The sequence below is a fragment of the Pseudophryne corroboree genome, chromosome 9, assembly GCF_028390025.1.
Source record: "Pseudophryne corroboree isolate aPseCor3 chromosome 9, aPseCor3.hap2, whole genome shotgun sequence".
Classification (NCBI taxonomy): domain Eukaryota; kingdom Metazoa; phylum Chordata; class Amphibia; order Anura; family Myobatrachidae; genus Pseudophryne; species Pseudophryne corroboree.
In genome coordinates, this window is record NC_086452.1 from 473578674 (window position 1) to 473601976 (window position 23303).

The 23303-nt window shown below is 46.3% G+C and overlaps 1 protein-coding gene across 4 annotated transcripts in view; it reads left to right on the forward strand.

Moving 5' to 3' along the window:
* The window catches only part of ZMYND10 (zinc finger MYND-type containing 10), a 133388-nt gene that overhangs the window by 55794 nt on the left and 54291 nt on the right, over nt 1-23303 (forward strand). For 3 of the 4 annotated variants that reach the window (XM_063941391.1, XM_063941393.1, XM_063941392.1), the window contains exons 2-4: nt 4781-4889; nt 11829-11945; nt 12049-12102. In XM_063941391.1, the coding sequence (XP_063797461.1) occupies nt 4781-4889; nt 11829-11945; nt 12049-12102 (280 nt within the window). The remainder of the gene's footprint in view (nt 1-4780; nt 4890-11828; nt 11946-12048; nt 12103-23303) is intronic. The other variant, XM_063941394.1, reaches the window with a different exon arrangement.

A 23303-nucleotide genomic window follows, 5' to 3' on the forward strand; every position in this document is an offset into this window, starting at 1 on the left:
TCCCCGCCTCACTGACAGCAGCACGTCCCCCCTCACTGACAGCGGCACGTCCCCACCTCACTGACAGCAGCACATCACTCCCTCACTGACAGCAGCACATCCCCCCTCACTGACAGCGGCACATCCCCCCTCAATGACAGCAGCACATCACCCCTCACTGACAGCAGCACATCCCCCCTCACTGACAGCAGCACATCCCGCCTCACTGACAGCGTCACATCCCCCGCCTCACTGACAGCAGCACATCCCCGCCTCACTGACAGCAGCACGTCCCCCCTCACTGACAGCGGGACGTCCCCACCTCACTGACAGCAGCACATCCCGCCTCACTGACAGCGTCACATCCCCGCCTCACTGACAGTGGACCATCCCCCCTCACTGACAGCAGCACATCCCCGCCTCACTGACAGCGGCACATCCCCGCCTCACTGACAGCAGCACATCCCCGCCTCACTGACAGCAACACATCCCCACCTCACTGACAGCGACACATCCCCGCCTCACTGACAGCAGCACATCCCCACCTCACTGACAGCAGCACATCCCCCGCCTCACTGACAGCAGCACATCCCCCCTCACTGACAGGAACACATCCCCGCCTCACTGACAGCAGCACAACCCCCCTCACTGACAGCAGCACATCCCCCCTCACTGACAGCAGCACGTCCCCCCTCAATGACAGCAGCACATCCCCCCTCACTGACAGCAGTACATCCCCCCTCACTGGGGATGTGAGGCGGGGATGTGCTGCTGTGGGGATTGCTCCTGCTCCCCTGCCAGTGATGAGGACTGTATCCTGCATTTAGCATTTCAGTAATCCCTGCTCTGCATGTCTCCGCGTCTCACACACTGGGGATTGCTCCTGCTCCCCTGCCAGTAATGGGGACTGTATCCTGCATTTAGCATTTCAGTAATCCCTGCTCTGCATGTCTCCGCGTCTCACACACTGGGGGATTGCTCCTACTCCCCTGCCAGTGATGAGGACTGTATCCTGCATTTAGCATTTCAGTAATCCCTGCTCTGCATGTCTCCACGTCTCACACACTGGGGATTGCTCCTACTCCCCTGCCAGTAATGGGGACTGTATCCTGCATTTAGCATTTCAGTAATCCCTGCTCTGCATGTCTCCGCGTCTCACACACTGGGGATTGCTCCTACTCCCCTGCCAGTAATGGGGACTGTATCCTGCATTTAGCACATCAGTAATCCCCGCTCTGCATGTCTCCGTGTCTCACACACTGGGGATTGCTCCTGCTCCCCTGCCAGTGATGGGGACTGTATCCTGCATTTAGCACATCAGTAATCCCCGCTCTGCATGTCTCCGCTTGTCACACACTGGGGATTGCTCCTGCTCCCCTGCCAGTGATGGGGACTGTATCCTGCATTTAGCACATCAGTAATCCCCGCTCTGCATGTCTCCGCGTCTCACACACTGGGGATTGCTCCTGTTCCCCTGCCAGTGATGGGGGCCGTATCCTGCATTTAGCATTTCAGTAATCCCCGCTCTGCATGTCTCCGCTTGTCACACACTGGGGATTGCTCCTACTCCCCTGCCAGTAATGGGGACTGTATCCTGCATTTAGCATTTCAGTAATCCCCGCTCTGCATGTCTCCGCGTCTCACACACTGGGGATTGCTCCTACTCCCCTGCCAGTGATGGGGACTGTGTCCTGCATTTAGCATTTCAGTAATCCCCGCTCTGCATGTCTCCACGTCTCACACACTGGGGGATTGCTCCTACTCCCCTGCCAGTAATGGGGACTGTATCCTGCATTTAGCATTCCAGTAATCCCCGCTCTGCATGTCTCCGCTTCTCACACACTGGGGATTACTCCTACTCCCCTGCCAGTAATGGGGACTGTATCCTGCATTTAGCATTTCAGTAATCCCCGCTCTGCATGTCTCCGCTTGTCACACACTGGGGATTGCTCCTACTCCCCTGCCAGTAATGGGGACTGTATCCTGCATTTACCACATCAGTAATCCCTGCTCTGCATGTCTCCGCATCTCACACACTGGGGATTGCTCCTACTCCCCTGCCAGTGATGGGGACTGTATCCTGCATTTAGCATTTCAGTAATCCCCGCTCTGCATGTCTCCGCTTGTCACACACTGGGGATTGCTCCTACTCCCCTGCTAGTAATGGGGACTGTATCCTGCATTTAGCATTTCAGTAATCCCCGCTCTGCATGTCTCAGCTTCTCACACACTGGGGATTGCTCCTACTCGCCTGCCAGTAATGGGGACTGTATCCTGCATTTAGCGCCTCAGTAATCCCCGCTCTGCATGTCTCCGCTTGTCACACACTGGGGATTGCTCCTACTCCCCTGCCAGTGATGGGGACTGTATCCTGCATTTAGCATTCCAATAATCCCCGCTCTGCATGTCTCCACGTCTCACACACTGGGGATTGCTCCTGCTCCCCTGCCAGTGATGGGGACTGTATCCTGCATTTAGCACATCAGTAATCCCCGCTCTGCATGTCTCCGCTTGTCACACACTGGGGATTGCTCCTACTCCCCTGCCAGTAATGGGGACTGTATCCTGCATTTAGCATTTCAGTAATCCCCGCTCTGCATGTCTCAGCTTCTCACACACTGGGGATTGCTCCTACTCGCCTGCCAGTAATGGGGACTGTATCCTGCATTTAGCGCCTCAGTAATCCCCGCTCTGCATGTCTCCGCTTGTCACACACTGGGGATTGCTCCTACTCCCCTGCCAGTGATGGGGACTGTATCCTGCATTTAGCATTCCAATAATCCCCGCTCTGCATGTCTCCACGTCTCACACACTGGGGATTGCTCCTGCTCCCTTGCCAGTGATGGGGACTGTATCCTGCATTTAGCACATCAGTAATCCCCGCTCTGCATGTCTCCGCGTCTCACACACTGGGGATTGCTCCTGTTCCCCTGCCAGTGATGGGGGCTGTATCCTGCATTTAGCATTTCAGTAATCCCCGCTCTGCATGTCTCCGCTTGTCACACACTGGGGATTGCTCCTACTCCCCTGCCAGTGATGGGGACTGTATCCTGCATTTAGCATTTCAGTAATCCCCGCTCTGCATGTCTCCGCTTGTCACACACTGGGGATTGCTCCTACTCCCCTGCCAGTGATGGGGACTGTATCCTGCATTTAGCACCTCAGTAATCCCCGCTCTGCATGTCTCCGCTTGTCACACACTGGGGATTGCTCCTACTCCCCTGCCAGTGATGGGGACTGTATCCTGCATTTAGCACCTCAGTAATCCCCGCTCTGCATGTCTCCGCTTGTCACACACTGGGGATTGCTCCTACTCCCCTGCCAGTGATGGGGACTGTATCCTGCATTTAGCATTCCAATAATCCCCGCTCTGCATGTGTCCGCGTCTCACACACTGGGGATTGCTCCTACTCCCCTGCCAGTGATGGGGACTGTATCCTGCATTTAGCACATCAGTAATCCCCGCTCTGCATGTCTCCGCTTGTCACACACTGGGGGATTGCTCCCACTCCCCTGCCAGTGATGGGGACTGTATCCTGCATTTAGCATTCCAATAATCCCCGCTCTGCATGTCTCCGCTTGTCACACACTGGGGATTGCTCCTACTCCCCTGCCAGTGATGGGGACTGTATCCTGCATTTAGCACATCAGTAATCCCCGCTCTGCATGTCTCCGCTTGTCACACACTGGGGATTGCTCCTACTCCCCTGTCAGTGATGGGGACTGTATCCTGCATTTAGCACATCAGTAATCCCTGCTCTGCATGTCTCCACGTCTCACACACTGGGGGATTGCTCCTACTCCCCTGCCAGTAATGGGGACTGTATCCTGCATTTAGCACCTCAGTAATCCCCGCTCTGCATGTCTCCGCTTGTCACACACTGGGGATTGCTCCTACTCACCTGCCAGTAATGGGGACTGTATCCTGCATTTAGCATTTCAATAATCCCCGCTCTGCATGTCTCCACGTCTCACACACTGGGGATTGCTCCTGCTCCCCTGCCAGTGATGGGGACTGTATCCTGCATTTAGCACATCAGTAATCCCCGCTCTGCATGTCTCCGCGTCTCACACACTGGGGATTGCTTCTGTTCCCCTGCCAGTGATGGGGACTGTATCCTGCATTTAGCATTTCAGTAATCCCCGCTCTGCATGTCTCCACGTCTCACACACTGGGGATTGCTTCTGCTCCCCTGCCAGTGATGAGGACTGTATCCTGCATTTAGCATTTCAGTAATCCCCGCTCTGCATGTCTCCGTGTCTCACACACTGGGGATTGCTCCTACTCCCCTGCCAGTGATGGGGACTGTATCCTGCATTTAGCATTTCAGTAATCCCCGCTCTGCATGTCTCCACGTCTCACACACTGGGGGATTGCTCCTGCTCCCCTGCCAGTGATGGGGACTGTATCCTGCATTTAGCATTTTAGTAATCTCCGCTCTGCATGTCTCCGCGTCTCACACACTGGGGATTGCTCCTGCTCCCCTGCCAGTGATGGGGACTGTATCCTGCATTTAGCACATCAGTAATCCCCGCTCTGCATGTCTCCGCTTCTCACACACTGGGGATTGCTCCTACTCCCCTGCCAGTGATGGGGACTGTATCCTGCATTTAGCACATCAGTAATCCCCGATACAAACATCATTAGATTTCTGGGGGATAATATTAGATCCTCAGCACCTATGATTGGAAACCCCCTGGTGTCTCTGCAGATCCTGCTATAGTCCTGGTTTGTCCTGATACGTGAGACGTAGTACAACCTATATCATACATATAACCGCCACTTACTGTCTCCTCTCAGGTGGTTCAGGCAGCACGAGTACATGGAGAAGCTGAACATGCAGTCCATCCTCAACGCATCTTCCGGGCAGGAGGAGATCATCAAAGATCTGCTGGTCACCCACGGGAAGGTAACACCCGCAGAACGCGTTCTACCCCCATCTGTGGGGGGGAGGGGGGTTATAGGTTACAGTGGGGTTATCCCAGAATAAACCTTAATATAGCAGAACTCTAGGGATCCCGGATGAGTGTCACTGCCTCTATGTGTCTGTGCTGCGTGCATGTTATACTGATACCTGGGTATTTCCTGCATCGAATGGTCGCGGCTTCAGAAGCTTAGGTATATCAAACAAGATCTGAGGATGCCTCACACACACATCCAACATGGATCCCTGAGCACGCAGTTCTTCCCCGGTGTACATGTGCAGTCTCCACACCACACGTGGATGGCTGTCTGTACGGGGGGAGGGGGGGCACAGGGATCCACTGTGTCAGCTCTCTGAGGTTCCTCTATAGTAATGCAGAAATCCGTATCGTGGCCCCCGCCATTAATCCACACCGTAACAAATATGGAGGCTGCAAATCACTGTCATTATTGTGTACAGTACATCAGGGCTTTCTGTCTCATTTATAACTAGATAGGTGCGACTCCCGGGTGTTTATCTGGTGATATCCCTACATCGCAGATTCACTGTAACAAGCACACATCCCTGGGTATATATGTTATAGAGGGATGTAGTCATTATGGGCCGCCACCCCCCCCTTCATCAAGATCTTTCTAATCGTGGCGCCCCCTGTTTCCAAGATGCCGCCCCCCATTTGGCCACCTTCCTCCTCGCAGTGCTTCGTCTCCGCCTGTTGTCTCACCCTTGGGCTGTAATGTCCGGCGGTCAGGTAGCGCTGTCACCACTGTCTGCAGGGCAGCAGCAGTGATTGGATGCTGCGCACTGCGGCCACTTAGTGCCAGGAGGAGTCTGGAGTGCAGGGAGGCACGGTCACACCCATAAAATGTCACTTTCACTTTCACTCAGTCAGGGCCTCTGATCTTTTTTCTGTCTGCCCCTTACAGGGCACACGGTACCGCTGGTGTCTGTGTTTGTCTTTTGTTTATCCCCTTGTATTGTCTGTATGAACCTTTTCATATAAAATTGTGTTATTATATCATTGTGATTTGTGCAGTGAAGAGCTAAGGAGGCTTTTTTACTTACTAATTGATTTCCAGTCCTGCAGATCCGATGTGAACAATGCCAGGCTTTGGTCGTGTCTGTCATGAATCTTTAATTTGGATGGATACATAAATAAAAATCAGAATATAAATGTACCAGAACCTCTGTACTTGGGTTGTCTTTATACGGTTCATACACAAGACAGGTGATGCGTCGGATGACGATAGGGAGGTAATTTGGGTGTGTGGGGTGTGTGCTGTGGAATGGTAGATTTCTCAACAGTGAATGTCACCCTTCATCAGGCATATGAAGATTCTGGAAATAGAGAGATGGAAGGTATGATTGCTAATTACCATGGCTCCTGCGTTGAGCAGTTCTGTTTCCCCCAATCATAGTGTAGCGTTACCAGACCATCATATTTACCCCACAATCGCAAAGATCCCATTCCCAACTATGGGGGTTCATTCCGAGTTTATCGTAGCTCTGCTAAATTTAGCACAGCTACAATCATTCACACTAACATGCGGGAACGCAGCACAGGGCTAGCCCGCCCCGCATGTCAGTGCCGGCCCCCCCACAGAAGTGCAAAGGCATCAAACAGCAGCGATGCCTTTGCACTTCAAGAGTAGCTCCCGGCCAGCGCAGCTTTAGCGTGCTGGCCGGGAGCTACTCATTGCTCACTGGCCCGCAGTGACTGCATGTGACGTCACGCAGCCGCTGCGGCCCGTCCCCCGTTCGGTCCGGCCACATCTGCGTTGGCCGGACCGCTCCCACGAAAACTGCGGCCAAACGCCGCCATTCCGCCCCCTCCCGCCCAGCGACCGCCTCTGCCTGTCAATCAGTATGCGCAGTAGGGATCCGTTCGCTCAGCTGCGACAAAAAGCACCAAGCGAACAGGTCAGAATGACCCCCATAGGCGTTACGTGAGAACTCTCTTCATGACCTCCATCTTTGCTTTTCCTAGGAAGAGAGGGTCAGCTTGGGGGATACCCTTGTTGGACCAGAGCCAGGGTGGGCAATAACTAGCCCTTCGGCTGCTGTTGAACTACACATTCCAGCATACCATGCCACGGTTTTGCTATTTGGCCATGCTAAAACCTTTTCAGGACATGCTAAAAATTTCCACAGCACCTGGAGGGCTGAATATTGCCCAGCCTGGCCCAGAGTGTAGGGGCAATAAACCCTATCCTCTTCCCTTATCCAAATAAGAGAATGACACTGATTAGAAATATAAACCTATACGGGTAGGGGGATTTAATATAAATAATAATAATAATAAACTATTGGCAATTATGAGTCGAATGCTAATTGTTACTAATGTCCCAATAATTTTTCACTTTAAGTTTCAGTAATATAAACAAATATAAATGAATTGGACATTCCCAAACAGGGTCACTGACTTTCTACTCTAGTAAAATGTATCAATTACTATAGTTAATCCCGATATACTATTCCACACTGCCATATATAAATTACTGATGAATTAAATGACTGCCCCGTATCACCTATTATGCTCTGAATCCACAATGGCCTTACCTAACCTATGCACTTGTACCAAACCCAATTCTAGTCAACCTATCATATTCACGTAAATGCTCACATGCTAATAAGAGATGCTAAATAGAAATGAACTTATACTTTAATGATCATGAAGTTACAAACGATCCTGACATGTGACCTGTCTACCGTTGGTGCACTGAAATAGCTGGACCTGGGTCTTTTTATAATTACTATACAGTATGACAAAACTTGCTAAAACGGTTTATATTCACTTGCCCTAATGTTTTTCTCCCGGATTAAGTTTTCCTAACTTCTCCAAGATACCAAATCAGGTACAACATGCCATTGGCATACAAGCCAGGGTCTGGGTATTCATGTCAGAGCTGCTACTTATGTCTCTCTGTAGCGACTGTTATGCTGCATCCATGTCTGTCACTTTATTAAAGTCTCTCTGCTGTAGATAGTAAGGGTCTCTCTTGTACACCTGTGTGGTGGCTGTAGTGGGGCATATACCAGAAGGCATACAATACAGTGGTAAACAGAGCACATCTTCAGTGCTAGCTACTCTGAGGACCTTTGGCTTTTGTCTCCACTAAGGTTTTGTGGTACCACGACTGTTCTCCGGACTTCCTCTCCTGGCATTTCTTGGAAATTTCTTGGCTGTATTTCAGCAGTGCTATCTCCGCCCAGCGGATACCCCTTCAGTGGGGAGTGATGCTTACAGAACTGAGACATTCTGGGAGTTTCTCTTTTATAGCATTGCCCGCAATCCTCTTATGTTTCCCTGCTCTCAGTGTGCAGTAGGCCTTCCTCAACCTTCTGAGCTTGCGCCGCCACTAATTGTTGGCATGTCGTTTAATTGTTAAACGCTACAAGCGGTCTCTTAACTGAGTGGTATTGTGCATGACTTGTGAGCCACAATAACATCACATGTCTGTCTTATTGTGCATGACTCATCAGCCACAATAACATCACGTCCCAGTCACCAGGCTTAAAGGTGAGTCTGGCTAGACTGCAGGTGCATGTTGTTTACTTGGCTCTATAAAAGTCTGCAAATACACAAGTCTGTTACTGTGTTATTGCAGTATCACAGTGCTGTATGGCTGTACAGTACTTAGCCCCGGTGAGATTAATACTTTATCCTATTGCCCACGGTTTATCTTCTATCACCTGTATCCTGTAATTTGCAATTAAACCTACTCTGCATTGGAGTCAACCTTCTTGCTCACATCTGCTACGCAGCTACTAAATTGTAGGCATCTACCCACACTGGCTTCTATTTCTGACATTAACCCATTCGTTACCTCTGCTGTTCAACGTCAAGCAGTGGGACTTGTAAGAATAATAAAATGCTTCAGTAGAGGATGAAAGAATGTCACTTGTATATAAATAAGGTTTTATCTAGTTTAGGTCTTGGACCCAATAGTCTCTATCCAGGTTCTGCTTGTCGAATGCTACATAAATGTCTTGTTGGAATTTATTAACCCTTTGTCTCTCTTCGTGGGTTATCTCCTCTTCCTAGTGGCAGTTTTTTCCCTAGCCTAGACACAAGGACGGATAAGATTCTGGTATCCTCTTTCCCCGGGGAGGAAATTGCAGAGTTTGTTGTATAAACTGATTCAATATTAGACTGATAAAGTGCATCAAATGTCCGCGTTTCCTCTGAATCCTGTAACTCCTCCCGTCTAGGCTCTGTGTGACTAAACACGATGATAAATAGCTTTATAAATGCCGCACGTTGTACAGTTATTACATGCTATTTTCACAGCTGGATTTATGGACTCATTTATATCTCTCTAGTCTTAAAAAGCCTTCGTTTCAGTACAAGCGCCCATGTCCATTGGCATATTACCTATTTGTACGCGCTCCGCTAGGCGCGCTGCACTCACCGCGTGGTGTAAGGGCGCAGACATAGGGACAATGATTCCTGCGACAAATGGACACACTGATAAATTGCCCAGTAACACTCGGCTGTTTTATCTGAGTAAAAAGAAGAAATCATAGGGGGCCCGTTCTGGTGTTTCATGTTTATTCTCTGTGGCGTCTGTAACGTTCTCGGAGTTATTTATGGGATCTCAGAATTATTATGTTGTGTAGTAAGCAGACAGAAAATACATGACATATATCTAAGAGCAAACAAGACCCGGAGTCTCTGAACGTCGGCTGCGGAGGTGGCTTCCCATTATGGTGTGGAAAATGAGAGAAACAGGGTGTTGGAAGCGCTGCATCACTGTATCAGTTTGTGTTGGACGCGTGTTCTGTTTGTCACTTTGTATTACAGCGTATGCTGTGTCTATTACGCTCTGTCAGTTTATCTGAACTACAAGTTGCAGCGTTATCTCTGGGTATGGATCAGCAGATCTCAGTGGAAGAGGTCTACAGTCATTGGGGCAACCACTAATGGTCGACGGGGTCAGAAGGTTGACACATGAAAAGGTCGACCTGACAAAGTCGACATGTGAAACAGTCGACACGACATATGGTCGACACATCATTTTATAAGTGTTTTTGGTGTCGTTTTCGCCGTCAAGGCACGTGGAAGCCCAGTTAGTGCACTGCGTCCCCTTCAGGTTATTATTCCCAACCGTAGTCCACATGGATGGTAAAGTATGAAAAAGTCGATTTAAAATGATAAAGCCCCCAAAAATCTGTGTCAACATTTTGAGCCTGTCGACCATAAACACTGTCGAAGTATGAACCATGTTGACCTTTGGTCTATGTCAGCCATTATTATTATTAGTTTCTTATATAGCGCAGCATATTCCGTTGCGCTGTACAATTAGAACAACAGTAATAGAACAGACAGACCTAGAGCCCGAATACCGTTATGTCTCTTGTACTTCTTCCCACTCTGCATGCGACTTACTTTCTGCTTATGGAAATTGTCTTCATGCTTCAATAAAAAATTTATAGAAAAAACCTCTGGATTTCAAAAGGAATTAGTACGAAAAAAATATATCTAGGCAGATACGTAATAAAATATATGGCCAGGGGGTATTCAACATACGGCCCTCCAGCTCTTGTGGAACTGCACACCCCAGCATGCCCTGCCACAGTTATAGTATGTACTAATAGCAATACTGTGGCAGAGAATGCTGGGATGTGTAGTTCCACAGTAACAGGAGGGCCGCATACTGTATATAGCTCTGTGTTACGCCCTACAGTATGTCATTGATTCCTGCGCCCTTATGTGAAAACCACAGAAAAATATTTTTGACAAAATGCTTTTATGTCTGAGAGCCTAAGGTGCCTCGTGCCTCAATGATGTCACTTGTTCCCAGGGAAAATATTCACTGACTGTTGGTTTATCCCACAGAATGATTGCATGTAGTCAGGAACGTTAATTGCTGGGATAATTACCATTTGAGTTGGATCTGGTGATTGTGTGTATTAGTTTTCGTACCCACGGGTGTGGTGGCGTGTTCAGTGCGTGTGTTATATCCCGGATAAAGACGCTGGTTTGTCTCAGACATAATGGGCTCAGTACAATAGGTGCGAGTCCATTATGCCAGTTTATGAAACCCGCAGACTTCGCTCGAATGCCAATTAGAAAAGCCAAATCGTTAGTCGAGTGCAAATCATTTTACTAAATGGGATCTGGGGAAGTGCATGATAAAGTGGGGAGACCTTCATGGACCCCAGATAAGTGACAACTTCATTAGCAGAATCCTATGTTGGTGGGCATAAGGAAAGGACTGGACACTTTTACAGGTGTCAAATGGCTGTCCACCCACCCATCCATCTCTCCACCCACCCATCCGTCTGTCCATCCATCTCTCCACCCACCCATCCATCCATCCATCCATCTCTCCACCCACCCATCCATCTCTCCACCCACCCATCCGTCTCTCCACCCACCCATCCATCTCTCCACCCACCCATCCGTCTGTCCACCCACCCATCCATCTCTCCACCCACCCATCCATCTGTCCATCCATCTCTCCACCCACCCATCCATCTCTCCACCTACCCACCCACCCATCCATCTGTCCACCCACCCATACGTCTGTCCATCCATCTACCCACCCACCCATCCATCTGTCCACCCACCCATCCGTCTGTCCATCCATCTCTCCACCCACCCATCCGTTTGTCCATCCATCTCCCATCCATCTCTCCACCCACCCATCCATCTCTCCACCCATCTCTCCACCCACCCATCCGTCTGTCCATCCATCTCTCCACCCACCTATCCGTCTCTCCACCCACCCATCCGTCTCTCCACCCACCCATCCGTCTGTCCATCCATCTCTCCACCCACCCATCCATCTCTCCACCCACCCATCCTTCTCTCCACCCACCCATCCATCTGTCCACCCTCCCATCCGTCTGTCCATCCATGTGTACCCGCCCGGGGTCACCAGATCATTGTGTGCTCAGTAAGTATCTCCCTGTCTTTCCTAGATTCCCACTTTAATCCGCGAGTTGATCAGTGTGGAGATCTGGAAGATGAAGGTCTTCCCTGTGTTGTGTCAGCTCCAGGACTTCCACCCCAGGAGCACCTTCCCCCTGTACATGGTGGTGAGTGCGGAGATCCTGGCCAGTCAGGCGCCTCAGTACATAGCCGTCATGGCGGCATCGATCACACGGATCGCTAATGATTTCTGACTTCTGTTTCCCACAGATACACCATGAAGCCACAATTATTAATCTCCTAGAGACCATTTTCTACCATAAGGTGAGAGACACAGAGCGGGACATGTGAGGAGCGCAGTGTAATAATGTGTGGTGTCGCCTGGCGCAGCCTCCCTTCAGGTCTCCAGCCTGCGTCATGTCAGTGGGAAGTCGGACTTATCAGCCTGTGACCCTCCCTACCCTGATATTCCCATTCTCCCACACTGGGAATATGTGTACAGCCCTGTGTGATCTGTCCGTCAGGGTCTTATCTCACCATTCCCTGCTGACCTTCTCCAAACACAGTACTGACACTGACCCTGTCTACAATATGGTGTATATATAGTACAGTGTATAGTACATGGGATATAGTATGGTATATACAGTACAGTGTATAGTACACGGGTTATAGTATGGTATATATAGTACAGTGTATAGTACACGGGATATAGTATGGTATATAGTACAGTGTATAGTACACAGGATATAGTATGGTATGTATAGTACATGGGATATAGTATGGTACCGTATATACAATACAGTGTATAATTCACAGAATATAGTATGGTATATATAGTGCAGTGTATAGTACATGGGATATAGTATGGTATGTATAGTACACGGGATATAGTATGGTATATACAGTACAGTGTATAATACACAGGATATAGTATGGTACTGTATATACAGTACAGTGCATGGTACTCAGGATATAGTATGGTATATATAGTACACTGTATAGTACACAGGATATAGTATTGTATATAGAGTGCAGTGTATAGTATACAGGATATAATATGGTATATATAGTACAGTGTATAGTACACAGGATATAGTATGTTATATATAGTACAGTGTATAGTACACAGGATATAGTATGGTATATATAGTACAGTGTATAGTACACGGGTTATAGTACGGTATATACAGTACAGTGAATAGTACACGGGATATAGTATGGTATATATAGTACAGTGTATAGTACACGGGATATAGTACAGTGTATAGTACACGGGATATAGTATGGTATATATAGTACAGTGAATAGTACACGGGTTATAGTGCGGTATATATAGTACAGTGTATAGTACACGGGATATAGTACAGTGTATAGTACACGGGATATAGTATGGTATATACAGTACAGTGTATAGTACACGGGATATAGTATGGTATATATAGTACAGTGAATAGTACACGGGTTATAGTACGGTATATACAGTACAGTGAATAGTACATGGGTTATAGTACGGTATATATAGTACAGTGTATAGTACACGGGATATAGTACAGTGTATAGTACACGGGATATAGTATGGTATATACAGTACAGTGAATAGTACACGGGTTATAGTACTGTATATACAGTACAGTGAATAGTACACGGGATATAGTATGGTATATATAGTACAGTGTATAGTACACGGGATATAGTACAGTGTATAGTACACGGGATATAGTATGGTATATATAGTACAGTGAATAGTACACGGGTTATAGTACGGTATATACAGTACAGTGAATAGTTCACGGGTTATAGTACAGTATATATAGTACAGTGTATAGTACACGGGATATAGTATGGTATATATAGTACAGTGTATAGTACACAGGATATAGTATGGTATGTATAGTACATGGGATATAGTATGGTATATATAGTACAGTGTATAGTACACAGGATATAGTATGGTATGTATAGTACATGGGATATAGTATGGTACCGTATATACAATACAGTGTATAATTCACAGAATTTAGTATGGTATATATAGTGCAGTGTATAGTACACGGGATATAGTATGGTATGTATAGTACAGTACAGTGAATAGTACACGGGTTATAGTACGGTATATATAGCACAGTGAATAGTACACGGGATATAGTACGGTATATATAGTACAGTATATAGTACACGGGATATAGTACGGTATATATAGTACAGTGTACAGTACACGGGATATAGTATGGTATATATAGTACAGTGAATAGTACACGGGTTATAGTACGGTATATATAGTACACGGGATATAGTACGGTATATATAGTACAGTGTACAGTACACGGGATATAGTACGGTATATACAGTACAGTGAATAGTACGGTATATATAGTACAGTGTATAGTACACGGGTTATAGTACGGTATATACAGTACAGTGAATAGTACACGGGTTATAGTACTGTATATATAGTACAGTGTATAGTACACGGGATATAGTATGGTATATATAGTACAGTGTATAGTACACAGGATATAGTATGGTATGTATAGTACATGGGATATAGTATGGTATATATAGTACAGTGTATAGTACACAGGATATAGTATGGTATGTATAGTACATGGGATATAGTATGGTACCGTATATACAATACAGTGTATAATTCACAGAATATAGTATGGTATATATAGTGCAGTGTATAGTACACGGGATATAGTATGGTATGTATAGTACACGGGATATAGTATGGTATATACAGTACAGTGTATAATACACAGGATATAGTATGGTACTGTATATACAGTACTGTGCATGGTACTCAGGATATAGTATGGTATATATAGTGCAGTGTATAGTACACAGGATATAGTATTGTATATAGAGTGCAGTGTATAGTATACAGGATATAATATGGTATATATAGTACAGTGTATAATACACAGGATATAGTATGGTATATATAGTACAGTGTATAGTACACAGGATATAGTATGGTATATATAGTACAGTGTATAGTACACGGGTTATAGTACGGTATATACAGTACAGTGAATAGTACACAGGATATAGTATGGTATATATAGTACAGTGTATAGTACACGGGATATAGTACAGTGTATAGTACACGGGATATAGTATGGTATATATAGTACAGTGAATAGTACACGGGTTATAGTGCGGTATATATAGTACAGTGTATAGTACACGGGATATAGTACAGTGTATAGTACACGGGATATAGTATGGTATATACAGTACAGTGAATAGTACACGGGTTATAGTACTGTATATACAGTACAGTGAATAGTACACGGGATATAGTATGGTATATATAGTACAGTGTATAGTACACGGGATATAGTACAGTGTATAGTACAGTGTATAGTACACGGGATATAGTACAGTGAATAGTACACGGGTTATAGTACGTTATATACAGTACAGTGAATAGTACACGGGTTATAGTACGGTATATATAGTACAGTGTATAGTACACGGGATATAGTATGGTATATATAGTACAGTGAATAGTACACGGGTTATAGTACGGTATATACAGTACAGTGAATAGTACACGGGTTATAGTACGGTATATATAGTACAGTGTATAGTACACGGGATATAGTATGGTATATATAGTACAGTGTATAGTACACAGGATATAGTATGGTATGTATAGTACATGGGATATAGTATGGTATATATAGTACAGTGTATAGTACACAGGATATAGTATGGTATGTATAGTACATTGGATATAGTATGGTACCGTATATACAATACAGTGTATAATTCACAGAATATAGTATAGTATATATAGTGCAGTGTATAGTACACGGGATATAGTATGGTATGTATAGTACAGTACAGTGAATAGTACACGGGTTATAGTACGGTATATATAGTACAGTGAATAGTACACGGGTTATAGTACGGTATATATAGTACAGTGAATAGTACACGGGATATAGTACGGTATATATAGTACAGTGTATAGTACACGGGATATAGTACGGTATATATAGTACAGTGTATAGTACACGGGATATAGTACGGTATATACAGTACAGTGAATAGTACACGGGTTATAGTACGGTATATATAGTACAGTGTATAGTACACGGTATATAGTATGGTATATATAGTACAGTGAATAGTATACGGGTTATAGTACGGTATATACAGTACAGTGAATAGTACACGGGTTATAGTACGGTGTATATAGTACAGTGTATAGTACACGGGATATAGTATGGTATATATAGTACAGTGTATAGTACACAGGATATAGTATGGTATGTATAGTACACGGGATATATTATGGTATATATAGTACAGTGTATAGTACACAGGATATAGTATGGTATGTATAGTACATGGGATATAGTATGGTACCGTATATACAATACAGTGTATAATTCACAGAATATAGTATGGTATATATAGTGCAGTGTACAGTACACGGGATATAGTATGGTATGTATAGTACAGTACAGTGAATAGTACACGGGTTATAGTACGGTATATATAGTACAGTGTATAGTACACAGGATATAGTATGGTATATATAGTACAGTGTATAGTACACAGGATATAGTATGGTATATATAGTACAGTGTACAGTACACGGTATATAGTACGGTATATTTCTCTGACGTCCTAAGTGGATGCTGGGGACTCCGTCAGGACCATGGGGATTAGCGGCTCCGCAGGAGACAGGGCACAAAAGTAAAAGCTTTAGGATCAGGTGGTGTGCACTGGCTCCTCCCCCTATGACCCTCCTCCAAGCCTCAGTTAGATTTTTGTGCCCGGCCGAGAAGGGTGCAATCTAGGTGGCTCTCCTAAAGAGCTGCTTAGAGTAAAAGTTTGTTAGGTTTTTTTATTTTCAGTGAGTCCTGCTGGCAACAGGCTCACTGCTACGAGGGACTTAGGGGAGAGAAGTGAACTCACCTGCGTGCAGGATGGATTGGCTTCTTAGGCTACTGGACACCATTAGCTCCAGAGGGAGTCGGAACACAGGTCTCACCCTGGGGTTCGTCCCGGAGCCGCGCCGCCGACCCCCCTTGCAGATGCCGAAAAGTGAAGGTCCAGAAACGGCGGCAGAAGACTCTTCAGTCTTCATAAGGTAGCGCACAGCACTGCAGCTGTGCGCCATTGTTGTCAGCACACTTCATAGCAGCGGTCACTGAGGGTGCAGGGCGCTGGGGGGGGCGCCCTGGGCAGCAATGATAGTACCTTATTCTGGCTAAAAATACATCACATATAGCCCCTGGGGGCTATATGGATGTATTTAACCCCTGCCAGGTCTCAGAAAAACGGGAGAAGAAGCCCGCCGAAAAGGGGGCGGGGCCTATTCTCCTCAGCACACAGCGCCATTTTCCCTCACAGAAATGCTGGTGGGAAGGCTCCCAGGCTCTCCCCTGCACTGCACTACAGAAACAGGGTTAAAACAGAGAGGGGGGGCACTTATTTGGCGATATGTATATATATATTAAAATGCTATAAGGGAAAAACACTTATATAAAGGTTGTCCCTGTATAATTATAGCGTTTTTGGTGTGTGCTGGCAAACTCTCCCTCTGTCTCCCCAAAGGGCTAGTGGGGTCCTGTCCTCTATCAGAGCATTCCCTGTGTGTGTGCTGGGTGTCGGTACGTGTGTGTCGACATGTATGAGGACGATGTTGGTGAGGAGGCGGATAAATTGCCTGAAATGGTGATATCACTCTCTAGGGAGTCGACACCGGAATGGATGGCTTATTTAAGGAATTACGTGATAATGTCAACACGCTGCAAGGTCGGTTGACGACATGAGACGGCCGGCAAACAAATTAGTACCTGTCCAGGCGTCTCAAACACTGTCAGGGGCTGTAAAACGCTCATTTACCTCAGTCGGTCGACACAGACACGGACACTGACTCCAGTGTCGACGGTGAAGAAACAAACGTATTTTCCTTTAGGGCCACACGTTACATGTTAAGGGCAATGAAGGAGGTGTTACATATTTCTGATACTACAAGTACCACAAGAAGGGTATTATGTGGGGTGTGAAAAAACTACCTGTGGTTTTTCCTGAATCAGATAAATTAAATGAAGTGTGTGATGATGCGTGGGTTTCCCCCGATAGAAAATTATTGGCGGTATACCCTTTCCCGCCAGAAGTTAGGGCGCGTTGGGAAACACCCTTTAGGGTGGATAAGGCGCTCACACGCTTATCAAAACAAGTGGCGGTACCGTCTCCAGATAGGGCCGCCCTCAAGGAGCCAGCTGAGAGGCTGGAAAATATCCTAAAAAGGTATATACACACATACTGGTGTTATACTGCGACCAGCGATCGCCTCAGCCTGGATGTGCAGCGCTGGGGTGGCTTGGTCGGATTCCCTGACTGAAAATATTGATACCCTTGACAGGGACAGTATTTTATTGACTATAGAGCATTTAAAGGATGCATTTCTATATATGCGAGATGCACAGAGGGATATTTGCACTCTGGCATCAAGAGTAAGTGCGATGTCCATATCTGCCAGAAGATGTTTATGGACACGACAGTGGTCAGGTGATGCAGATTCCAAACGGCACATGGAAGTATTGCCGTATAAAGGGGAGGAGTTATTTGGGGTCGGTCCATCGGACCTGGTGGCCTCGGCAACAGCTGGAAAATCCACCTTTTTTACCCCAAATCACATCTCAGCAGAAAAAGACACCGTCTTTTCAGCCTCAGTCCTTTCGTCCCCATAAGGGCAAGCGGGCAAAAGGCCAGTCATATCTGCCCAGGGATAGAGGAAAGGGAAGAAGACTGCAGCAGGCAGCCCATTCCCAGGAACAGAAGCCCTCCACAGCTTCTGCCAAGTCCTCAGCATGACGCTGGGGCCGTACAAGCGGACTCAAGTGCGGTGGGGGGTCGTCTCAAGAGTTTCAGCGCGTAGTGGGCTCACTCGCAAGTGGACCCCTGGATCCTACAAGTAGTATCCCAGGGGTACAGACTGGAAATTCGAGACGTCTCCCCCTCGCAGGCTCCTGATGTCTGCTTTACCAACGTCTTCCTCCGACAGGGAGGCAGTATTGGAAACAATTCACAAGCTGTATTCCCAGCAGGTGATAATCAAAGTACCCCTCCTACAACAAGGAAAGGGGTATTATTCCACACTATATTGTGGTACTGAAGCCAGACGGCTCGGTGAGACCTATTCTAAATGGGAAATCTTTGAACACTTACATACAAAGGTTCAAATCAAGATGGAGTCACTCAGAGCAGTGATAGCGAACCAGGAAGAAGGGGACTATATGGTGTCCCTGGACATCAAGGATGCTTACCTCCATGTCCCAAATTGCCCTTCTCACCAAGGGTACCTCAGGTTCGTGGTACGGAACTGTCACTATCAGTTTCAGACGCTGCCGTTTGGATTGTCCACGGCACCCCGGGTCTTTACCAAAGTAATGGCCGAAATGATGATTCTTCTTCAAAGAAAAGGCGTCTTAATTTTCCCTTACTTGGACGATCTCCTGATAAGGGCAAGGTCCAGAGAACAGTTGGAAGTCGGAGTAGCACTATCTCAAGTAGTTCTACGACAGCACGGGTGGATTCTAAATATCCAAAATCGCAGCCGTTTCCGACGACACGTCTGCTGTTCCTAGGGATGGTTCTGGACACAGTCCAGAAAAAGGTGTTTCTCCCGGAGGAGAAAGCCAGGGAGTTATCCGAGCTAGTCAGGAACCTCCTAAAACCAGGAAAAGTGTCAGTGCATCATTGCACAAGAGTCCTGGGAAAAATGGTGGCTTATTACGAAGCGATTCCATTCGGCAGATTCCACGCAAGAACTTTTCAGTGGGATCTGCTGGACAAATGGTCCGGATCGCATTTTCAGATGCATCAGCGGATAACCCTATCTCCAAGGACAAGGGTGTCTCTCCTGTGGTGGTTACAGAGTGCTCATCTTCTAGAGGGCCGCAGATTCGGCATTCAGGATTGGATGCTGGTGACCACGGAGGCCAGCCTGAGAGGCTGGGGAGCAGTCACACAGGGAAAAAATTTCCAGGGAGTGTGATCAAGTCTGGAGATTTTTCTCCACATAAATATACTGGAGCTAAGGGCAATTTACAATGCTCTAAGCTTAGCAAGACCTCTGCTTCAAGGTCAGCCGGTATTGATCCAGTGGGACAACATCACGGCAGTCGCCCACGTAAACAGACAGGGCGGCACAAGAAGCAGGAGGGCAATGGCAGAAACTGCAAGGATTTTTCGCTGGGCGGAAAATCATGTGATAGCACTGTCAGCAGTGTTCATTCCGGGAGTGGACAACTGGGAAGCAGACTTCCTCAGCAGGCACAACCTCCACCCGGGAGAGTGGGGACTTCATCGGGAAGTCTTCCACATGATTGTGAACCGTTGGAAAAGACCAAAGGTGGACATGATGGCGTCCCGCCTGAACAAAAAACTGGACAAGTATTGCGCCAGGTCAAAAGACCCTCAGGCAATAGCTGTGGACGTTCTGGTAACACCGTGGGTGTACCAGTCGGTGTATGTCTTCCCTCCTCTGCTTCTCATACCTAAGGTATTGAGAATTATAAGACGTAGAGGAGTAAGAACTATACTCGTGGCTCCGGATTGGCCAAGAAGGACTTGGTACCCGGAACTTCAAGAGATGCTCACAGAGGATTCATGGCCTCTGCCGCTAAGAAGGGACTTGCTTCAGCAAGTACCATGTCTGTTCCAAGACTTACCGCAGCTGCGTTTGACGGCATGGCGGTTGAACGCCGGATCCTAAGGGAAAAAGGCATTCCGGAAGAGGTCATTCCTACCCTGGTCAAAGCCAGGAAGGAGGTGACCGCACAACATTATCACCACATGTGGCGAAAATATGTTGCGTGGTGTGAGGCCAGGAAGGCCCCATGAAGAAATTTCAACTCGGTCGTTTCCTGCATTTCCTGCAAACAGGAGTGTCTATGGGCCTCAAATTGGGGTCCATTAAGGTTCAAATTTCGGCCCTGTCGATTTTCTTCCAGAAAGAATTGGCTTCAGTTCCTTAAGTCCAGAAGTTTGTCAAGGGAGTACTGCATATACAACCCCCTTTTGTGCCTCCAGTGGCACTGTGGGATCTCAACGTAGTTCTGGGATTCCTAAAATCACATTGGATTAAACCGCTCAAATCTGTGGATTTGAAATATCTCACAGGGAAAGTGACCATGCTGTTGGCCCTGGCCTCGGCCAGGCGAGTGTCAGAATTGGCGGCGTTTGTCTCAAAAAAGCCCATATCTGATTGTCCATTCGGACAGGGCAGAGCTGCGGACTCATCCCCAGTTTCTCCCTAAGGTGGTGTCAGTGTTTCACCCGAACCAGCTTATTGTGGTACCTGCGGCTACTAGGGACTTGGAGGACTCCAAGTTGCTAGATGTTGTCAGGGCCCTGAAAATATAGTTTCCAGGACGGCTGGAGTCAGGAAAACTGACTTGCTGTTATCCTGTATGCACCCAAAAAACTGGATGCTCTTGCTTCTAAGCAGACGATTGCTAGTTGGATGTGTAGTACAATTCAGCTTGCACATTCTGTGGCAGGCCTGCCACAGCCAAAATATGTAAATGCCCATTCCACAAGGAAGGTGGGCTCATCTTGGGCGGCTGCCCGAGGGGTCTCGGCTTTACAACTTTGCCGAGCTGATACTTGGTCAGGGGCACACCCTGACTGAGGAGGACCTGGAGTTCTCTCATTCGGGGCTGCAGAGTCATCCGCACTCTCCCGCCCGTTTGGGAGCTTTGGTATAATCCCCGTGGTCCTGACGGAGTCCCCAGCATCCACTTAGGACGTCAGAGAAAATAAGAATTTACTTACCGATAATTCTATTTCTCGTAGTCCGTAGTGGATGCTGGGCGCCCATCCCAAGTGCGGATTGTCTGCAATACTTGTACATAGTTATTGTTACAAAAATCGGGTTATTATTGTTGTGAGCCATCTTTTCAGATGCTCCGCTGTTATCATGCTGTTAACTGGGTTCAGATCACAGGTTGTACAGTGTGATTGGTGTGGCTGGTATGAGTCTTACCCGGGATTCAAAATCCTTCCTTATTGTGTACGCTCGTCCGGGCACAGTATCCTAACTGAGGCTTGGAGGAGGGTCATAGGGGGAGGAGCCAGTGCACACCACCTGATCCTAAAGCTTTTACTTTTGTGCCCTGTCTCCTGCGGAGCCGCTAATCCCCATGGTCCTGACGGAGTCCCCAGCATCCACTACGGACTACGAGAAATAGAATTATCGGTAAGTAAATTCTTATTATAGTACAGTGTACAGTACACGGGATATAGTATGGTATATATAGTACAGTGTATAGTACACGGGATATAGTATGGTGTATATATAGTACAGTGTATAGTACACGGGTTATAGTACGGTATATATAGTACAGTGAATAGTACACAGGTTATAGTACGGTATATATAGTACAGTGAATAGTACACAGGTTATAGTACTGTATATATAGTACAGTAAATAGTACACGGGTTATAGTACGGTATATATAGTACAGTAAATAGTACACGGGTTATAGTACGGTATATATAGTACAGTGTACAGTACACGGGTTATAGTACGGTATATATAGTACAGTGTATAGTACACGGGATATAGTATGGTATATTTAGTACAGTGAATAGTACACGGGTTATAGTACGGTATATATAGTACAGTGTATAGTACACGGGATATAGTACGGTATATATAGTACAGTGTATAGTACACAGGATATAGTATGGTATATACAGTACAGTGAATAGTACACGGGTTATAGTACGGTATATACAGTACAGTGAATAGTACACGGGTTATAGTACGGTATATATAGTACAGTGTATAGTACACGGGATATAGTATGGTATATATAGTACAGTGTATAGTACACAGGATATAGTATGGTATGTATAGTACATGGGATATAGTATGGTATACATAGTGCAGTGTATAGTACACAGGATATAGTATTCTATATAGAGTGCAGTGTTTAGTATACAGGATATAATATGGTATATATAGTACAGTGTATAGTACACAGGCTATAGTATGGTATATATAGTACAGTGTATAGTACACAGGATATAGTATGGTATTTATAGTACAGTGTATAGTACATGGGATATAGTATGGTATATATAGTACACTGTATAGTACACGGAATATAGTATGGTGTATATAGTACACGGGATATAGTATGGTCTATATAGTGCAGTATATAGTACACGGGATATAGTATGGTATATATAGTACACTGTATAGTACACGGGATATAGTATGGTATATATAGTGCAGTGTATAGTACACAGGATATAGTATGGTATACACAGTACAGCGTATAGTACACGGGATATAGTATGGTATATATAGTACAGTGTATAGTACACAGGATATAGTATGGTATGTATAGTACACTGTATAGTACACGGGACACAATATGGTATATACAGTACACTGTATAGTACACTGGATATAGTATGGTATGTATAGTACACTGTATAGTACACGCGATATAGTATGGTATGTATAGTACACGGGATATAGT